Source organism: Entelurus aequoreus, linkage group LG20 (assembly GCF_033978785.1).
Source record: "Entelurus aequoreus isolate RoL-2023_Sb linkage group LG20, RoL_Eaeq_v1.1, whole genome shotgun sequence".
NCBI classification, from domain to species: Eukaryota; Metazoa; Chordata; class Actinopteri; order Syngnathiformes; family Syngnathidae; genus Entelurus; species Entelurus aequoreus.
Window position 1 is genome coordinate 19,112,874 of NC_084750.1, and position 20,660 is coordinate 19,133,533.

General features: G+C 37.3%; 1 protein-coding gene across 3 annotated transcripts in view; it reads left to right on the plus strand.

The window, feature by feature from the left end:
* LOC133636001 (up-regulator of cell proliferation-like) overlaps positions 1–20,660 on the plus strand; it is a 112,515-nt gene that overhangs the window by 51,480 nt on the left and 40,375 nt on the right. For 2 of the 3 annotated variants that reach the window (XM_062029571.1, XM_062029572.1), the window contains exons 3-4: positions 16,939–16,997; positions 18,606–18,747. In XM_062029571.1, coding sequence (XP_061885555.1) covers positions 16,939–16,997; positions 18,606–18,747 — 201 coding nt within the window. Of the gene's footprint in view, positions 1–16,938; positions 16,998–18,605; positions 18,968–20,660 lie in introns of those variants that run through there. The other variant, XM_062029570.1, reaches the window with a different exon arrangement.

The window sequence follows — 20,660 nt, forward strand, 5'->3', positions numbered from 1 at the left end:
ACAGAAAGAAACACCGCCAAAATCTTCCTCATTGCATCTATTGTCTACACCAGGGGTCACCAACCTTTATGAAACCAAGAGCTACTTCTTGGGTACTGATCAATGCGAAGGGCTACCAGTTTGATACACACTTAAATAAATTGCCAGAAATAGCCAATTTGCTCAATTTACCTTTAACTCTATGTTATTATTAATAATTAATTATATTTACACTTAATTGAACGGTTTTAAAGAGGAGAAAACACGAAACAAATGACAATTAAATTTTGAAACATAGTTTATCTTCAATTTCGACTCTTTAAAATTCAAAATTCTACCGAAAAAAAGAAGAGAAAAACTAGCTAATTCGAATCTTTTTGAAAAAAATAAAAAAAGAATTTATGGAACATCGTTAGTAATTTTTCCTGATTAAGATTAATTTTAGAATTTTGATGACATGTTTTAAATGGGTTAAAATCCAATCCACACTTTGTTAGAATATATAACAAATTGGACCAAGCTATATTTCTAACAAAGACAAATCATTATTTCTTCTAGATTTTCCAGAACAAAAATTTTAAAAGAAATTCAAAAGACTTTGAAATAAGATTTAAATTTGATTCTACAGATTTTCTAGATTTGCCAGAATAATTTTTTTGAATTGTAATCATAATAAGTTTGAAGAAATATTTCACAAATATTCTTCGTCGAAAAAACAGAAGCTAAAATGAAGAATTAAATTAAAATTGATTTATTATTCTTTACAATAAAAAAAATTAATTTACTTGAACATTGATTTAAATTGTCAGGAAAGAAGAGGAAGGAATTCAAAAGGTAAAAAGGTATATCAATCAATCAATCAATCAATCAATCAATGTTTATTTATATAGCCCTAAATCACAAGTGTCTCAAAGGGCTGTACAAGCCACAACGAGATCCTCGGTACAGAGCCCACATGTGTTTAAAAATCCTAAAATCATTTTTAAGGTTGTATTTTTTCTCTAAAATTGTCTTTCTGAAAGTTATAAGAAGCAAAGTAAAAAAATTAATGAACTTATTTAAACAAGTGAAGACCAATTCTTTAAAATATTTTCTTGGATTTTCAAATTCTATTTGAGTTTTGTCTCTCTTAGAATTAAGAATGTCGGGCAAAGCGAGACCAGCTTGCTAGTAAATAAATACAATTTAAAAAATAGAGGCAGCTCACTGGTAAGTGCTGCTATTTGAGCTATTTTTAGAACAGGCCAGCGGGCGACTCATCTGGTCCTTGCTACCTGGTGCCCGCGGGCACCGCGTTGGTGACCCGTGGTCTACACGTTGCAGGCATTCTCTGGGTATGTTTTACGCTTGATAAGGTTTTAATAATAATCGCTATATAATTTTATGAATTAGTTTTCAATGTTTTAAGTGTTTCTTTTAACATTAACATCAAAAAGCATGTTATTGCAACATACATTTTGAAAACAAATACTGTATTGATGTTTTACTTGTTTTATATTGCACATACTTAAAAGTAGACACTTGGCAGCAAAAGCACATACTCTGAGCTCATTTTACTCAAATTACTGTACTGTAACAAAAAATCAATATTAATACTAGTAATCTTTAATGAATTATATCTATTTGTTGTCTACACGTTGCAGACATTCTCTGTGTATGTTTTACACTTTATAAGTTTTTGTCCCTCTTATCCATTTAAGTTCCAACCCATTTACTCCTGCACTTCAAGAGCATTTGTGAACAGTTGAGAGCGATGTATAGCTGAATTTTTTGTTAGTAAATGAGAGACAATTGTCATCACACATCAACATCTCTAACATGTAAATGCTGCCTCTTTTCTAGGTCAGCATTGAAAATTACAATCTGTTATAAATTAGTTAATCCTGGATAAATAAAAGTCAAATAAATATTAATAAATGTAAACTTGGAAGTAAATGTTTATGTATGGCGTTACCCAAAAGGCTTAGCGCCATAGACAGGAACAGGAAGTAGGTCTGAGCTATGCAGGAGGAAAACATTATCCTGTTTGAGCAATGAGGAATTGCTATATTGTTATATGTTGTTTTTCCTGCTTTGTCTACACAAGAAACAAACATAATTTTTTAATAGACAGTTGACATGCCTATTACAGACTCATTCATGTCAAGCCAATTAATTAAACCAGTGAAGTTGGCACGTTGGGTAAATGGTAAATAAAAACAGAATGCAATGATTTGCTAATCCTTTTCAACTTATTTCCAATTGAATAGACTGCAAAGACAATAGATTTTTAGTTTGAACTGAGAAACTTATTATTTTTGTTGCAAATAATCATTAACTTCGAATTTAATGGCAGCATCACATTGCAAAAAAGTTGTCACAGGGGCATTTTTACCACTGTGTTACATGGCCTTTCCTTTTAACAACACTCAGTAAACGTTTGGGAACTGAGGAGACACATTTTTGAAGCGTTTCCGGTGGAATTCTTTCCCATTCTTGCTTGATGTACAGCTTAAAGGCCTACTGAAATGAAATTTTTTTATTTAAACGGGGATAGCAGATCTATTCTATGTGTCATACTTGATCATTTCGCGATATTGCCATATTTTTGCTGAAAGGATTTAGTATAGAACAACGACGATAAAGATTGCAACTTTTGGTATCTGATAAAAAAAAGGCTTGCCCCTACCGGAAGTAGCGTGACGTAGTCAGTTGAACATATACGCAAAGTTCCCTATTGTTTACAATGATGGCCGCCAGAAGTGAGAGAGATTCGGACCGAGAAAGCGACGATTTCCCCATTAATTTGAGCGAGGATGAAAGATTTGTAAATGAGGAAAGTGCAAGTGAAGGACTAGTGGGGAGTGGAAGCGATTCAGATAGGGAAGATGCTGTGAGAGCCGGGGGTGATCTGATATTCAGCTGGGAATGACTACAACAGTAAATAAACACAAGACATATATATACTCTATTAGCCACAACACAACCAGGCTTATATTTAATATGCCACAAATTAATCCCGCATAACAAACACCTAGGTGTTTGTTATGCTAGCTCCTAGCTACTAGCTACTAGCTCGAGCTAGTTATAGCTTGAGCGGGTAATATGGACGGGATCCCGTATATATAACCCGCCAATACAATTCAAACACCTGCACAACACACACACTCACTCAGCCCAAAGAACCGTTCACCTAACCCAAGGTTCATAAAGCTTATATATTTAACCAAAGTTACGTACATGACACGCACGTACGGGCAAGTTATCAAATGTTTGGAAGCGCGCGGGGGTGACCTGATATTCAGCTGGGAATGACTACAACAGTAAATAAACACAAGACATATATATACTCTATTAGCCACAACACAACCAGGCTTATATTTAATATGCCACAAACACCTAGGTGTTTGTTATGCTAGCTCCTAGCTCCTAGCTACTAGCTACTAGCTCGAGCTAGTTATAGCAAGCGATCAAATGTTTGGAAGCGCAGCTATGTACTCACGGTATCGCGTCTGTGTATCCAAATCAAAGTCCTCCTGGTTAGAGTCTCTGTTGTCCGAGTTCTTCGATCTTGACTGCATCTTTCGAGAATGTAAACAAAGAAGCGCCGGCTGTGTACGTGTTGCTGCTGACTTCCCTCGCAAAATAGACGCTTTGCACCGACAACTTTCTTCTTTGCTTGCTCAGCTTCTTTCTCCATAATGCAATGAACAAATTGCAACAGATTCACCAACACAGATGTCAGATGTCCAGAATACTGTGGAATAATGAGATGAAAACAGAGCTATTTCGTATTGACTTCAATGGTGTCCGAATACTTCCGTTTCAACGATTGACGTCACGCGCATACGTCATCATACCGAGACGTTTCAGCCGGATATTTAGCGGGAAATTTAAAATTGCACTTTATAAGTTAACCCGGCCGTATTGGCATGTGTTGCAATGTTAAGATTTCATCATTGATATATAAACTATCAGACTGCGTGGTCGGTAGTAGTGGCTTTCAGGCCTTTAAGTTGTTTAAGTTGCTCCGTTGTCCTCTTTTACGCTTCATAATGCGCCACTCTTGGCATTCTCTCGATGAGCTTCAAGAGGTTCGAGACTGTTGGAAAACCATTTCAGGTGACTACCTCTTGAAGCTCATCGAGAGAATGCCAAGAGTGTGCGAAAAAGTAATCAGAGCAAAGGTTGGCTATTTTGAAGAAACTAGAATATAAAACATGTTTTCAGTTTTTTCACCTTTTATTGTTAAGTGCATAACTCCACATGTGTTCATTCATATTTTTGATGTGACAATCTACAATGTAAATAGTCATGAAAATAAAGAAAACACATTGAATGAGAAGGTGTGTCCAAACTTGTGGCCTGTACTGTATATGAGATAATAATAAAACATCACAATTAGGTACCGGTAGCTCCTTTTTTCCCACTGTTAACATCAGCACCAGTGCAATCATGATAACACATTTCAGTAAGGACACCTATAAACTGTCTCCCTTGTTCTAAAAATGTAATACCAGGTAGAATTTGACTTGCTTTCATGTAGTGGTGCATACCTCAAATTGGCCAGCAGGTGGCAATCTTACCCCGCTTGTCTTTGCAATTGCCTGGAATTAGTGTTTTTTGCTATGACGTCAACAGAACAACAAAATAATAAATGTTGTGTATATATATACATATATGCATATACAGTTTATATATAATTTGTCACAGAGTCTACATCAAATAGGTGAGGTCATTACTTAGGATTTTTTTTTCCCCCATAAGCTGCATTTTTTTTTCCTCCTCTCATATCAAACATAACCATGTTGGCATTGTGCAGACATGCAATGTTTTATTCTGCCATTGAACATATTGTGCCTTTGTGTACCTGGCTGCAACACAATCTGTAAGGTGAGACATGTCCCCTTCAACCTTTTCATCACCTCCTGTGTTTTTTCCTCTCCTTGCCAATCAGTCTCGCAGCGAGTTTTTGTCTCGACTCCCCCACCCCTTGGGCAGATAGCCTTGACCCAGGTGAGTCATGGCTGAAGAAAAAAAAGCCCTCTTTCCCCCTTCATCTGGCTGACATCCTCGTCACAGTCAAGAGCACTTTAATAACTGGAACCAACCGGCTGAGTGGAGCTGACTCAAAGTGCAAACATTCAACTCTCGGAGAAAGACATGCAAGTGTTTTTGTCTTTGTATCTATATTTGGTCTATTGTTCAGGATGTGGAAACTCATAAATACTCGCCAAACAAATGTGGTATGTCGCAGTAAAAAGAAAGCGAAAGAACCAGGGGTGCCTATTAGGACCTACCACGTCACAGCGATAATCCGATAACATTAAAAACACTCCAATGTCGGGCCCTGAGGGCCACCAAAAGATATCTGTTTCTCTGCTGTGGTCCTTATAGGCCGCAGTGATACTCAGTTGTAATACACTTTTCCACCACTTGTGGCAGTCATGACAATCTCCAACCCAAATCTGGGCTAATTAAGGCCCGGGGGCCACATGCGGCCCGTTAAGCTTTTCAATCTGGCCCGCCGGACATTCCCAAATAATTTTTTTAGATCTTTAAGATGGAAAGTGTAGCTTCCATTATGATGTGCAGTGATGTTTTCAAATGACCGTAAGTCTTTGAACTATACAAAGTATTTCAATGGTTGGAATCTGTGCTTTTGCATGATATACTAGTTACTATGGTAATGTATTTAGTTACCGTGGTCATCTAAGTCACAGCAGCTCAGACGAGGCACCAATCAATCAATTCTTTATTGTCATTGTCATAATAACACTTAAAGGCCTACTGAAATGATTTTTTTTTATTTAAACGGGGATAGCAGATCTATTCTATGTGTCATACTTGATCATTTCGCGATATTGCCATATTTTTGCTGAAAGGATTTAGTATAGAACGACGATAAAGATTGCAACTTTTAGTATCTGATAAAAAAAAGGCTTGCCCCTACCGGAAGTAGCGTGACGTAGTCAGTTGAACATATACGCAAAGTTCCCTATTGTTTACAATGATGGCCGCATGAAGTGAGAGAGATTCGGACCGAGAAAGCGACAATTTCCCCATTAATTTGAGCGAGGATGAAAGATTTGTGGATGAGTAAAGTGCAAGTGAAGGACTAGTGGGGAGTTGAAGCTATTCAGATAGGGAAGATGCTGTGAGAGCCGGGGGTGACCTGATATTCAGCTGGGAATGACTACAACAGTAAATAAACACAAGACATATATATACTCTATTAGCCACAACACAACCAGGCTTACATTTAATATGCCACAAATTAATCCTGCATAAAAACACCTGCGTGTTTGTTATGCTAGCTCCTAGCTCCTTTGCTAGCTCCTAGCTCCATAGAACACGCCAATACAATTCAAACACCTGATCAACACACACAATCACTCAGCCCAAAAGACCGTTCACCTAACCCAGGGGTCGGCAACCCGCGGCTCCGGAGCCGCATGCGGCTCCTTGACCACTCTGATGCGGCTCAGCTACATGCATGCCGACCCCCTCGATTTTCCCAGGAGACCTATGGATGTCAGTGTCTCTCATAGACTACTCCCAGGGAAAAATAATCCTGTTAACACTCTAATTACTATATAAAGGGCATGCCCTAATTGCACTGCAGTAATTGTCCTCTATTTGCTTACAGCATGCCAGGCCAGCCACATGTTGTATGTTGTTATCACTTGCACACACAGGAGACAGCAAAGCATAGTTATTCATCAGCCACACAGCTTACACTGACGGTAGCCGTATCAAACAACTTCAACATTGTTACGTTACAAATATGCGCCACACTGTGAACCCACACCAAAAAAGAATGAAAAACACATTTCTGGAGAACATCCCACTGTAACACAACATAAACACAACACAACCATTACCCAGAATCCCATGCAGTCCTAACTCTTCCGGTCTACATTATACACCCCGCTACCACCAAATCCCCCCACACATCAACCCCCCCCCCCTCTTCGTGGTTGGTTGAGCGGAAGAGTTAGGGCTGCATGGGATTCTGGGTAATGGTACCGTCAGTGTAAGATGTGTGGCTGCTGAGTTAGTAGCCTTGCTGTCTCTTACGTGAGCAAGCTAAAGCTGCATTCCACTTGTGGCCGAGCAGGTGCACTGATAGGGCAGACTGTAGAGGGCGCCAAATGCAGTGTCATCACGCTCTGGTATTCGGGAGTCTCCCGGGAAAAATGAGAGGGTTGGCAAGTGTGACGCAAGCGACATTCATCCAAAACTCGCGGGCTGCACTAATATCCAATTCCCACATTAAAGTGCGTGCCGGTGCGTGTGTCGGAGACCCCTGGTTAACATAGCACAAAGCATGTAAACTTTGTATGCGGTGTTTTTCATTTTAAATTTTAAAAACATTTTTGTGGCTCCCATTACTTTCTTTAATGTGTGAAACTTGCCAAAATGGCTCTTTGAGTGGTAAAGGTTGCCGACCCCTGACCTAACCCAAGGTTCATAAAGCTTATATATTTTTAAAAAGTTACGTACGTGACGCGCACATACGGTCAAGCTCTCAAATGTTTAGCAGCCAAGGCTGCATACTCACGGTACCTGATATTCAGCTGGGAATGATTACAACAGTAAATAAACACAAGACATATATATACTCTATTAGCCACAACACAACCAGGCTTATATTTAATATGCCACAAATTAATCCTGCATAAAAACACCTGCGTGTTTGTTATGCTAGCTCCTAGCTCCTTTGCTAGCTCCTAGCTCCATAGAACACGCCAATACAATTCAAACACCTGATCAACACACACAATCACTCTGCCCAAAAGACCGTTCACCTAACCCAAGGTTCATAAAGCTTATATATTTTTAAAAAGTTACGTACATACGCAAAAAAAAGTTGCGCACATACGGTCAAGCGATCAAATGTTTAGAAGCCAAAGCTGCATACTCACAGTAGCACGTCTGCGTCTTTGTCATCCAAATCAAAGTAATCCTGGTAAGAGTCTGTGTTGTCCCAGTTCTCTACAGGCGTCTTTGTATCGAAGTCAAAAGTCCTCCTGGTTAGAGTCTCTGTTATCCGAGTTCTTCCATCTTGACTGCATCTTTCGGGAATGTAAACAAAGAAGCGCCGGCTGTGTACTGTTGTTGCTGACTGCGTTCGAAAAATACGTCCATTTCGCACCGACAACTTTCTTCTTTGCTTGCTCAGCTTCCTTCTCCATAATGCAATGAACATGATTGCAACAGATTCACCAACACAGATGTCCAGAATACTGTGGAATTATGAAATGAAAACAGAGCTTTTTCGTATTGGCTTCAATGTGGAAGGCATACCCGTGTTCGCCGGGCTACGTCACGCGCATACGTCATCCTCAGAGGCGTTTCGAACCGGAAGTTTAGCGGAAAATTTAAAATGTCACTTTATAAGTTAACCCGGCCGTATTGGCATGTGTTATAATGTTAAGATTTCATCATTGATATATAAACTATCAGACTGCGTGGTCGGTAGTAGTGGCTTTCAGTAGGCCTTTAAGTCATACATGTCAACGAGATTTTGTTTGAGCTTTGTCTAGCGCGGGGGTCGGCAACCCGCGGCTCTAGAGCCGCATGCGGCTCTTTAGCGCCGCCCTAGTGGCTCTCTGGAGATTTTTCAAAAATGTATGAAGAATGGAAAAAGATGAGGGGAAAAAAAATCGATTTTTTTGTTTTAGTATGGTTTCTGTAGGAGGACAAACATGACACAAACCTCACTAATTGTTATAAAGCACACTGTTTATATTAAACATGCTTCACTGATTCGAGTATTTGGCGAGCGCCGTTTTGTCCTACTTATTTTGGCGGTCCTTGAACTCACCGTATAGTTTGTTTACATGTATAACTTTCTCCGACTTTCTAGGACGTGTTTTATGCCACTTCTTCTTCTGTCTCATTTTGTCCACCACACTTTCAACGCTGTGCGTGAGTGCACAAAGGTGAGTTTTGTTGATGTTATTGACTTGTGTGGAGTGCTAATCAGACATATTTGGTCACTGCATGACCGCAAGCTAATCGATGCTAACATGCTATTTAGGCTAGCGATATGTACATATTGCATCATTATGCCTCATTTGTAGCTATATTTGAGCTCATTTAGTTTCCTTTAAGTCCTCTTAATTAAATGTATATCTCATGACACATGTAATATGGCTTTTAATTTTTTGCGACTCCAGACAGTTTTGTTTTTGTATTTTTGGTCCAATATGGCTCTTTCAACATTTTGGGGTGCCGACCCCTGGTCTAGCGGCATATAAACTGCATTGAAGTGCAGGTTGACCATAGTCTACATCAGGGGTCACCAACGCGGTGCCCGCGGGCACCAGGTAGCCCGTAAGGACCAGATGAGTAGCCCGCTGGCCTGTTCTAAAAATAGCTCAAATAGCAGCACTTACCAGTGAGCTGCCTCTATTTTTTAAATTGTATTTATTTACTAGCAAGCTGGTCTCGCTTTACCCGACATTCTTAATTCTAAGAGAGACAAAACTCAAATAGAATTTGAAAATCCAAGAAAATATTTTAAAGAATTGGTCTTCACTTGTTTAAATAAGTTCATTAATTTTTTTACTTTGTTTCTTATAACTTTCAGAAAGACAATTTTAGAGAAAAAATACAACCTTAAAAATGATTTTAGGATTTTTAAACACATGTGGGCTCTGTACCGAGGATGTCGTTGTGGCTTGTACAGCCCTTTGAGACACTTGTGATTTAGGGCTATATAAATAAACATTGATTGATTGATTGATTGATTGATATACCTTTTTACCTTTTGAATTCCTTCCTCTTCTTTCCTGACAATTTAAATCAATGTTCAAGTAAATTAATTTTTTTTATTGTAAAGAATAATAAATACATTTTAATTTAATTCTTCATTTTAGCTTCTGTTTTTTCGACGAAGAATATTTGTGAAATATTTCTTCAAACTTATTATGATTAAAATGCAAAAAAAATATTCTGGCAAATCTAGAAAATCTGTAGAATCAAATTTAAATCTTATTTCAAAGTCTTTTGAATTTCTTTTAAAAATTTTGTTCTGGAAAATCTAGAAGAAATAATGATTTGTCTTTGTTAGAAACATAGCTTGGTCCAATTTGTTATATATTCTAACAAAGTGTGGATTGGATTTTAACCTATTTAAAACATGTAATCAAAATTCTAAAATTAATCTTAATCAGGAAAAATTACTAATGATGTTCCATAAATTATTTTTTAAATTTTTTCAAAAAGATTCGAATGAGCTAGTTTTTCTCTTCTTTTTTTCGGTAGAATTTTGAATTTTAAAGAGTCGAAATTGAAGATAAACTATGTTTCAAAATTGAATTGTCATTTGTTTCGTGTTTTCTCCTCTTTTAAACCGTTCAATTAAGTGTAAATGTCATTAATTATTAATAATAACATAGAGTTAAAGGTAAATTGAGCAAATTGGCTATTTCTGGCAATTTATTTAAGTGTGTATCAAACTGGTAGCCCTTCGCATTAATCAGTACCCAAGAAGTAGCTCTTGGTTTCAAAAAGGTTGGTGACCCCTGGTCTACAGTTTAGCATTGTCAAGATTGCGAATAGAGGGGTGTGGGGGTGGGAACAGTCAGATGTCTGATGGGTGTTACGTCGATGTTGCAGCAATGCAACGTCCAGAGCACAATTATTGAGGTGGTGAAGAGTGAGGTAATAAGATGGTCCGGGGCAGCAAAGGGGCAGGCTGTTCATTTAGCAGTCTCACAGCCTGGGGATACAGACTGTGAGACATTCTGGTGGTCCTGGCGCGAATCGATCTATACCTCCTTCCAGAGGGTAGCAGGTTGAAGAGGCCATGTGCTGGGTGGTATCTGTCCTTCAGGATGTTGTGTACTCGCTTTAGGCAGCGAGTTGTGTACATGGCACTCATCTCTGGGAGTATCGTCTTTGTCATTTTCCCCGCCGCTTTAAAGGCCTACTGAAATGATTTTTATTCATTTAAACGGGAATAGCAGATCCATTCTATGTGTCATACTTGATCATTTCGCGATATTGCCATATTTTTGCTGAAAGGATTTAGTAGAGAAAATCGACGATAAAGTTCGCAACTTTTGCTCGCTGATAAAAAAAAGCCTTGCCTGTACCGGAAGTAGCGTGACGTCACAGGACCTAGAATTCCTCACAATTCCCCATTGTTCACAATGGAGCGAGAGATATTCGGACCGAGAAAGTGATGATTACCCCATTAATTTGAGCGAGGATGAAAGATTCGTAGATGAGGAATGTTACAGTGAAGGACTTGAGAGGTAGTGATGGACGTATCTTTTTTCGCTCTGACCGTAACTTAGGTACAAGCTGGCTCATTGGATTCCACACTCTCCTTTTCTATTTTGGATCACGGATTTGTATTTTAAACCACCTCGGATACTATATCCTCTTGAAAATGAGAGTCGAGAACGCGAAATGGACATTCAGTGCCTTTTATCTCCACGACAATACATCGGCGAAATGCTTTAGCTACGAGCTAACGTGATAGCATCGTGCTTTAACTGCATATAGAAACAAAAAAAATAAACCCCTGACTAGAAGGATAGATAGAAAATCAACAATACTATTAAACCGTGGACATGTAAATACACGGTTAATGCTTTCCAGGCTGGCGAAGGTTAACAATGCTGTGCTAACGACGCCATTGAAGCTAACTTAGCAACCGGACCGCACAGAGCTATGCTAAAAACATTAGCTCTCCACCTACGCCAGCCAGCCCTCATTTGCTCATCAACACCCGTGCTCACCTGCGTTCCAGCGATCGGCAGAAGGACGAAGGACTTCACCCGATGCGTTTGGCGGCCCGGAGACGTAGGAAGTCAAGGTGAGGTCGGCGGCTAGCGCTCCAACAAAGTCCTCCTGGTTGTGTTGCTGTAGTCCGCTGCTAATACACCGATCCCACCTACAACTGTCTTCTTTGCAGCCTTCATTGTTCATTAAACAAATTGCAAAAGATGTCCAGAATACTGTGGAATTATGAAATGAAAACAGAGCTTTTTGTATAGGATTCTACGGGGTACCATAACTTCCGTTACTCTGACTTCGTCACACGCATACGTCATCATACCGCGACGTTTCAGCCGGATATTTCCCGGGAAATTTTAAATGTCACTTTATAAGTTAACCCGGCCGTATTGGCATGTGTTGCAATGTTAAGATTTCATCATTGATATATAAACTATCAGACTGCGTGGTCGGTAGTAGTGGCTTTCAGTAGGCCTTTAACCACTCGCTGGAGGGCCTGTTGGTTCGCGTTAGTGCAGCTAGCAAACCACACTAAAAAGCCGTAAGTGAGGACACTGCTGATGGCACAGTTGTAAAAGTTTACCATTGATTTCTGCGGAATGTTTGCGCATTTTAGTTTAATAATGTTGACACAATAATAGAAAGATAAATGACACAATATGTTACTGCATACGTCAGCAGCTAAATTAGGAGCCTATGTTTGCTTACTTACTGCTAAAAGACAAGTTGTCTAGTATGTTCACTATTTTATTTAAGGACTTAATTGCAATAGTAAACATATGTTTAATGTACCCTAAGATTTTTTGTTAAAATAAAGCCAATAATGCAATTTTTTGTGGTCCCCTTTATTTAGAAAAGTATTGAAATAATTTTAGTACCGGTACCAAAATATTGGTATCGTTACAAAATGACCGCCTGGTCGCCCCTCCTCCCTGGACATCAGCCATGAATACACAGAGAAACTAAAAGCCACCTCACAGTCCGACGATGTTTCTTTGCAAGGACACTTTTTAAGTCGAGGTTGATTTCGCCAGGCACTGGAAACCCCCTTTTTACAAGGAGAACAAGCTCATGTGAGAAGTTTATCGGGACTCACCTGTGCCGGCTGTGTAAAAGCAGGTGTTGACAATCCCAGCGTGAACCACAGAGTGTTTGAAGTGGTGCACGTGGTTTGATCTCTCACTGCTTTGACATAAAAATGGCTTCACATCACAGGCTGGACCACAACTAACATCTCCAACACACCCGCAGCTATTATTCATCCTTCTTTACAACTCTTGTTTATTGTATTTTTCATCTGGTTTCTTTTGCAAAAACAACGTTACAACTAGCCGAAGTTATACTCTTACTGCAACACTAATGAAGTATCTAGTGAAAAGTACTGAGTAACTGGTGAGTAACTTCGGCTTTGTTTTGGAGTTATTTTTGAATGGTACTTGTAGAGAGACACTAGTACAGCATGTACTACAAAATATGCACTTATGATGTTATAACAGCGCTAATGTTAGCATAGGCACAGCTAAAATATTATAAAAAAAAAACATCTACAACTTACCGCAACATGTTTACTCTAGGGTTGTACCAGTACCAATACTTTGGTACTGGTATCAAAATGTATTTCGATACTTTTCTAAATAAAGGGGGACCACAAAAATGTCATTATTGGCTTTATTTTAACAAAAAAAATCTTAGGGTACATTAAACATATGTTTATTATTGCAATTTTGTCCTTAAATAAAATATAAATGGAACTAGACTGGCAGATACAGTACCGTATTTTTCTGACTATAAGTCACATTTTTTTCATAGTTTGGCCGGGGGTGCGACTTATACTCAGGAGCGACTTATGTGTGAAATGATTAACACATTAGCGTAAAATATAAAATATTATTTAGCTCATTCACGTAAGAGACTAGACGTATAAGATTTCATGGGATTTAGCGATTAGGAGTGACAGATTGTTTGGTAAACGTATAGCATGTTCTATATGTTATAGTTATTTGAATGACTCTTACCATAATATGTTAAATTAACATAACAGGCACGTTCTCAGTTGGTTATTTATGCCTCATATAACGTACACTTATTCAGCCTGTTGTTCACTATTCTTTATTTATTTTAAATTGCCTTTCAAATGTCTATTCTTGGTGTTGGCTTTTATCAAATAAATTTCCCCAAAAAATCAGGTGCAACTTATACATGTTTTTTTCCTTCTTTATTATGCATTTTCGGCAGGTGCAACTTATACTACGGAGCGACTTATACTCCGAAAATTACGGTATATACAGTATATATGTCTTTCTAAAATGAGGTCCCAACCAAATCAATGCAATAATATATTTTTTAGTACAGTTTTTTTAGGGCAGCGACATTGGGTTTAGGGTGCGGCCTTATGAACGTCTTGACCATGATGGTATGTACTGTGCATCATTATTCAAATAGAATACAATGTAGATAGTTGGTTTGAAATAGAATGGAATACATTGAAACATAAATTGTGATTTTGCAGTGCAAATCAAATGTACATACAATGACAGCAAACTAGGGTTGTTCCGATACCAATATTATGGTACCGGTACCAAAATGTATTTCGATACTTTTTCTAATAAAGGGGTACCACAAAAAATGGCATTATTGGCTTTATTTTAACAAAAAATCTTAGGGTATATTAAACATATGTTTATTATTGCAACTTTGTCCTTTAATTAAATAGTGAACATACTAGACAACTTGTCTTTTAGTAGTAAGTAAACAAACAAAGGTTCCTAATTAGTCTGCTGATGTATGCAGTAACATATTGTGTCATTTATACACCTATTATTTTGTCAACACTATGAAGGACAAGCTGTAGAAAATGAGTGATTAATCTACTTGTTCATTTACTGTTAATATCTGCTTACGTTCTGTTTCGACATGTTCTATCTACACTTCTGTTAAAATGTAATAATCACTTATTCTTCTGTTGTTTGATACTTTACATTAGTTTTGGATGATACCACAATTTTGGTATCGATCCGATACCAAGTAGCTACAGAATCATACTTTGGTCATATGCAAAATTCTCATGTGTCCAGGGACATATTTCCTGAGTTTTTAAAAAAATGAAAAAATATTGATGTAATCATAGTAATATCCACTAGATACGCTATTGTACTTGGTATCATTACAGTGGATGTCAGGTGTAGATCCACCCATGGCATTTGTTTACATTGTGACACCGGTGAGCTATTGCATTCTATTACGGTGTGTAGTGAAGCATGTTTAGCTATTCCTCGTCCTGCAGGGATGATACATGTAAGAAACTCACTTTATTTGTCGCCATGGAGACGAGGATTAGTGATTTAGAAGTAGCTAAAACACTGCAGACTGCGTATGGACGTTCGCCGCTAGCTAGCTAGCCATGTCTTAAAGCACCTCTTCCTGTCAGGTTCAAACACTGATGACAAGAAGCAAGGAATCATGCAGAGACAGAGTTCAATTTGGCTCAATGAGGAGAGACGTTTTGGGCTGTACTCTTAGTCACAGAACCAACCTACGCTCTAAGGTAACAGTCCCACGTGCGCCTATATTTATTTGGGAGGTCCCTGGTTACATCACTGAGGCTGCCTCTGAAGGAAGGGGGGTAATCTCAGCAGCCGCAGTTAGACACATTTTACTGTAGGACTATTCATGAAATGCAAATGTGCTGACACTCGTGATATCGCCCTGTATCTGCTCTGTCTGCGTCACGGCACTCGATGTTCGCCCTTGGCAGTCAGCAGACCGGTTCTGGACACAAACACTGATACGAGACGACTCGCAATCTTTGGATTGCAAGTTATCCCTTTGCACGGATAGAAAAGTACAACTTCAGCACAACTTAAGCGTGAGAGTTGTGTGATAACTTACGCATAATTATTCTAACACTTCCTGAGGGCGTTTCAGTGTTATAACTTCACCTTTATTGTCAGTTTTTAGGCCAAAAATGCGTCCGTTCTCCCTTTTCTGTCTACACACTGCGTCTGCTTGTAAGTACTCTGTGATTGTGCGCTGCCGAACATGCTCCTCTGCTCGTAAAACCAGCAATGTCACGACGTGAGTATAGTACCGTTTTTGATTCATTAGTACCGCGATACTATACTAGTACCGGTATACCGTACAACCCTACTATAAAGTAATGCTACATTGTTGGCTACTCTCGCCATCTCTAAATAAATGAATATAATGATGATATACCCTATTTTTCGGAGTATAAGTCGCTCTGGAGTATAAGTCGCACCTGCCGAAAATGCATAATAAAGAAGGAAAAAAACATATATAAGTCGCACTGGAGTATAAGTCGCATTTTTGGGGGAAATTTATTTGATAAAACCCAACACCAAAAATAGACATTTGAAAGGCAATTTAAAATAAATAAAGAATAGTGAACAACAGGCTGAATAAGTGTACGTTATATGAGGCATAAATAACCAACCGAGAACGTGCCTGGTATGTTAACGTAACATATTATGGTAAGAGTTATTCAAATACTATAACATATAGAACATGCTATACGTTTACCAAACAATCTGTCACTCCTAATCGCTAAATCCCATGAAATCTTATACGTCTAGTCTCTTACGTGATTGAGCTAAATAATATTATTCGATATTTTACAGTAATGTGTTAATTTCACACATAAGTCCTGAGTATAAGTCGCACCCCCGGCCAAACTATGAAAAAAAATGCGACTTATAGTCAGAAAAATACGGTAAATAAATGTAGCGATCGGAATAAAAAACATAATGTATCAAAGTAAAAGTAGTGTTTCTTCTTCACAAAAATGCTCAAATAAAAGTAAAAATAATAATGCCAAAAAAAACTATTCTGACAAGTACAATTTTATTAAGAAGTTACTTAAATGTAGCCTATCCATGGAAATGTAGAATTTTGTATTTTGGAGCAAAAAAAAAAAATCCTCAAAAATCACAAAGTTGAGAGTTGAAGTGTTAATTAGGGATGTGACTCAAATAGAGAAATGAAAAATAAATCCTAAACTTGTTAAGTTCCATAGTTTAGTTTATCAGACTACTTCCTGGTTCGTGGGGTTAGAAATAAGACTCATGGAATAAAACTCATGGAATAAGACTCATGAAATCGGTGATGTGGTGTTTACGTAATGTTGTAAGACAGAACAATGCAGTTTCATTGTCAGAAGTGGTCAAATGTCCTAGGTAATGTATTGTGGTCTTCATGTGATTGCAGGCGTCTGACACATTGAGAGCTGGGAAGCCCACACTGACGTCCATACTGCTCCAGGACACGTAAGTTCAATGAAAAACAAGCCTTTTTTTTTTTTCTAGAAATATTTAGTGGGGAGTTTTTCCTTCACAAAGAAGACAAGTTCCTTCATGTTCTGGCCCGTGGGAGGATGTGGTGTCTTATACGTCACCTGAGGGCACAGATATGCTGTGATGGTGGGTTCACAACAATTAGGACCGAGCAATGTGTTTTATCTTTTTTAATTTTTCAAAAACGTTATTTGTGGATCTTTACTTCACAGGAATTCCAATAACACTTTCATATTTAAATGGCTTCTGAAAATTCACTCTAACTGTAATACACACCTTAACTGTATAAGTTAGGGTGTATATTGTTTTATTGCTAAGATGATGATGATTATCAATGTTACGGAAACAATAGAAATGAAAACTAGTCCCTTTCAAACGCATCTTTTTTGAGCAGTTTGATTGTTGATTAAACATGGGTCACTGTTCATAATGAGCATGGTTATGATGTTGGATTATGTTCAGTTTCTTCGATTCAAACAAGTTTTAGGTATATTGAATGGATTTATTTTACCTTACATTGTGTGTTGTTTTGTTTCTTTTTTTGTTTTTATTAAATGTTAAAGTTTTATTGTATTTCCTTTTTGTTTTATTTTTTCCTATTTATTTAGTTTTGTTGCATTATTTATTTTGCTTTATTATTTTTTTTTTTACTATTTTTGGTCCATTGTATTTATTTATTTTTGTTTTATTGTCTTTCATTTTATTTTGTTCTTTTGGATTTTTTGTTTTGTTTTATTTCATTGATTTTTTTTTTTTTAATGTTATTTCTTTTTTTTGTTATGTTGTATTGATTTATTTGGTTTATATTTATTATTTTGTGTTTTATTTCATATTTATGTTATTTTATTTTATTTAAATCTTTTTTGTTGTATTTTATTTATTGATTTTAAATAGTATTTTTGATCTTATTCATAGTATTTTATTTTATTGTTTTTGTCTTGTTTTGGTTTATTTTTAATATATTTATTTTTATTGTATTTTACTTATATATTTATTTTATATATATATATATATGTGTGTGTGTGTATATATACATACATGTATATGTGTATATGTATGTATATATGTGTGTATATATGTATATCTGTATATATATGTATATGTACATATATGTATATATGTATATGCATATATGTGTATATATGTACAGTATATGCATATATATGTATACATATATGTATATATATATGCATATGTATATGTGTGTATCTATATATATATATATATATATATATATATATATATATATAATTTTAAATAATAAAATAACTTTAAAAAAATTAAGAATATGGATATAATCATTTATATTTGTTTTTTTAATTACTCATTTCCTAGTCATTAGTCATTGAAATATTTTTGTCGTGACTGACAGACCACACAGAAAAAGGATTGTAATATAATAGCCACAAAAGCAATAAAAGCAAGTGCATACAAAGATATATCAAACAAAAGGAAATAACACAGCATGCTATTTGTTATTCTACACAGAGTTGTGTAAATTCCTACCACAAAACAACCCCAAAATCTGAAACTTCAATTATTACAATTTGATCCTCCCCTTGATGCTTGCATCCCTCCCAGAGCTGCAGTAACGGGTCTGGAGCAGCACAGCGAAAGTCAAGAAACAGATTCCGGTGGTATGCCGGTGATGAAGATAAACTCTAAAACCAACAATCAAACTTTCCAGAAGCATAAACCTTCCCGGCATGTTTGGAGAATTCTGGTAAGCAGCCCAAACCATCCAGTCCCAACAGGCCTATCATCGTCTGGGATCTGGTCTTACTCAGTCTGACTTTATCAGACCCCTCCATCGCTGTTGTTTGCGGCTCTGATATTGATCGTTGCAAGTGTGTTGAGTTACATCGCAGATCACTATGGGCAACCGGCACTTCATTAGTGGCGTACAACTGTGCTGCAGCCATCTACACACACACACAGTAATAAACAGGTCGTAAAAAGTATTGGCTCTCATTGGATGTGGTGTTACTTGTGTTGGAATACATGTCTTTGCCATTTCTGCTCCTTCTAAATAGTGAAAAACCACTAGTAAGAGGCGGCTAACAATGCAGCTAATGGGGATACAATCTAGGATAGGATAGGATAGACACTGGGGAAATTACGTTGTTGCAATCTCGGTTTTTATATACAATTACAGAAGTAAAACGTAATGAAAAAGAAAATTAGTAATAAATACTACACATTGCGCACTAATATGTATCAATAAAAGATCAAATATTGCAATGTCCGATCTCATTGCGATTGTTGTATCTTTCAGCAGAAGTGCTTGCTTTGAGCTGCTAAATTCAGAATAATCGTCACTCCCCAGATAAAAAAAAATGTTGCTAAATATTCTAAATAAGAGTATAAAACAGTGAAACACTCGCAATGTCCGATCTCATTGGGATTGTTGTATCTTTCAGCACCTGCGCTCGCTTTGAGCTGCTAAATTCAGAATAATTGTCACTCCCCAAATAAAAAAATTTTTGCCAAATATTCTAAATAAGAGTATAAAACAGTGCAACACTCGCAATGCCTGATCTCATTGGGATTGTTGTACCTTTCAGCACCTGTGCTCGCTTTGAGCTGCTAAATTCAGAATAATCGTCACTCCCCAGATAAAACATTTTTTTTGCTAAATATTCTAAATAAGAGTATAAAACAGTGCAACACTCGCAATGTCCGATCTAATTGGGATTGTTGTATCTTTCAGCACCTGCGCTCGCGTTGAGCTGCTAAATTCAGAATAATCGTCACTCCCCAGATAAAAAATGTTTTTGCTAAATATTCTAAATAAGAGTATAAAACCGTGCAACACTCGCAATGTCCGATCTCATTGGGATTGTTGTATCTTCCAGCACCTGTGCTCGCTTTGAGCTGCTAAATTCAGAATAATCGTCACTCCCCAGATTAAAAAAAATGTTTCTAAATAAGAGTATAAAACAGTGCAGCACTCGCAATGTCCGATCTCATTGGGATTTTTGTATCTTCCAGCACCTGTGCTCGCTTTGAGCTGCTAAAGTCAGAATAATCGTCACTCCCCAGATAAACAATTTTTTGCTAAATATTCTAAATAAGAGTATAAAACAGTGCAACACTCGCAATGTCCGATCTCATTGGGATTGTTGTATCTTCCAGCACCTGCGCTTGCTTTGAGCTGCTAAATTCAGAATAATCGTCACTCCCCAGATAAAAATAAATGTTGCTAAATATTCTAAATAAGAGTATAAAACAGTGCAGCACTCGCAATGTCCGATCTCATTGGGATTGTTGTATCTTCCAGCACCTGTGCTCGCTTTGAGCTGCTAAATTCAGAATAATTGTGACTCCCCAGATAAAAAAAATGTTGCTAAATATTCTAAATAAGAGTATGAAACAGTGCAACACTCGCAATGTCCGATCTCATTGGGATTGTTGTATCTTCCAGCACCTGCGCTTGCTTTGAGCTGCTAAATTCAGAATAATCGTCACTCCCCAGATAAAAAAAATGTTGCTAAATATTCTAAATAAGAGTATAATACAGTGCAACACTCGCAATGTCCGATCTCATTAGGATTGTTGTATCTTCCAGCACATGTGCTTCCTTTGAGCTGCTAAATTCAGAATAAACGTTACTCCCCAGATAAAAAAAAATTTTGC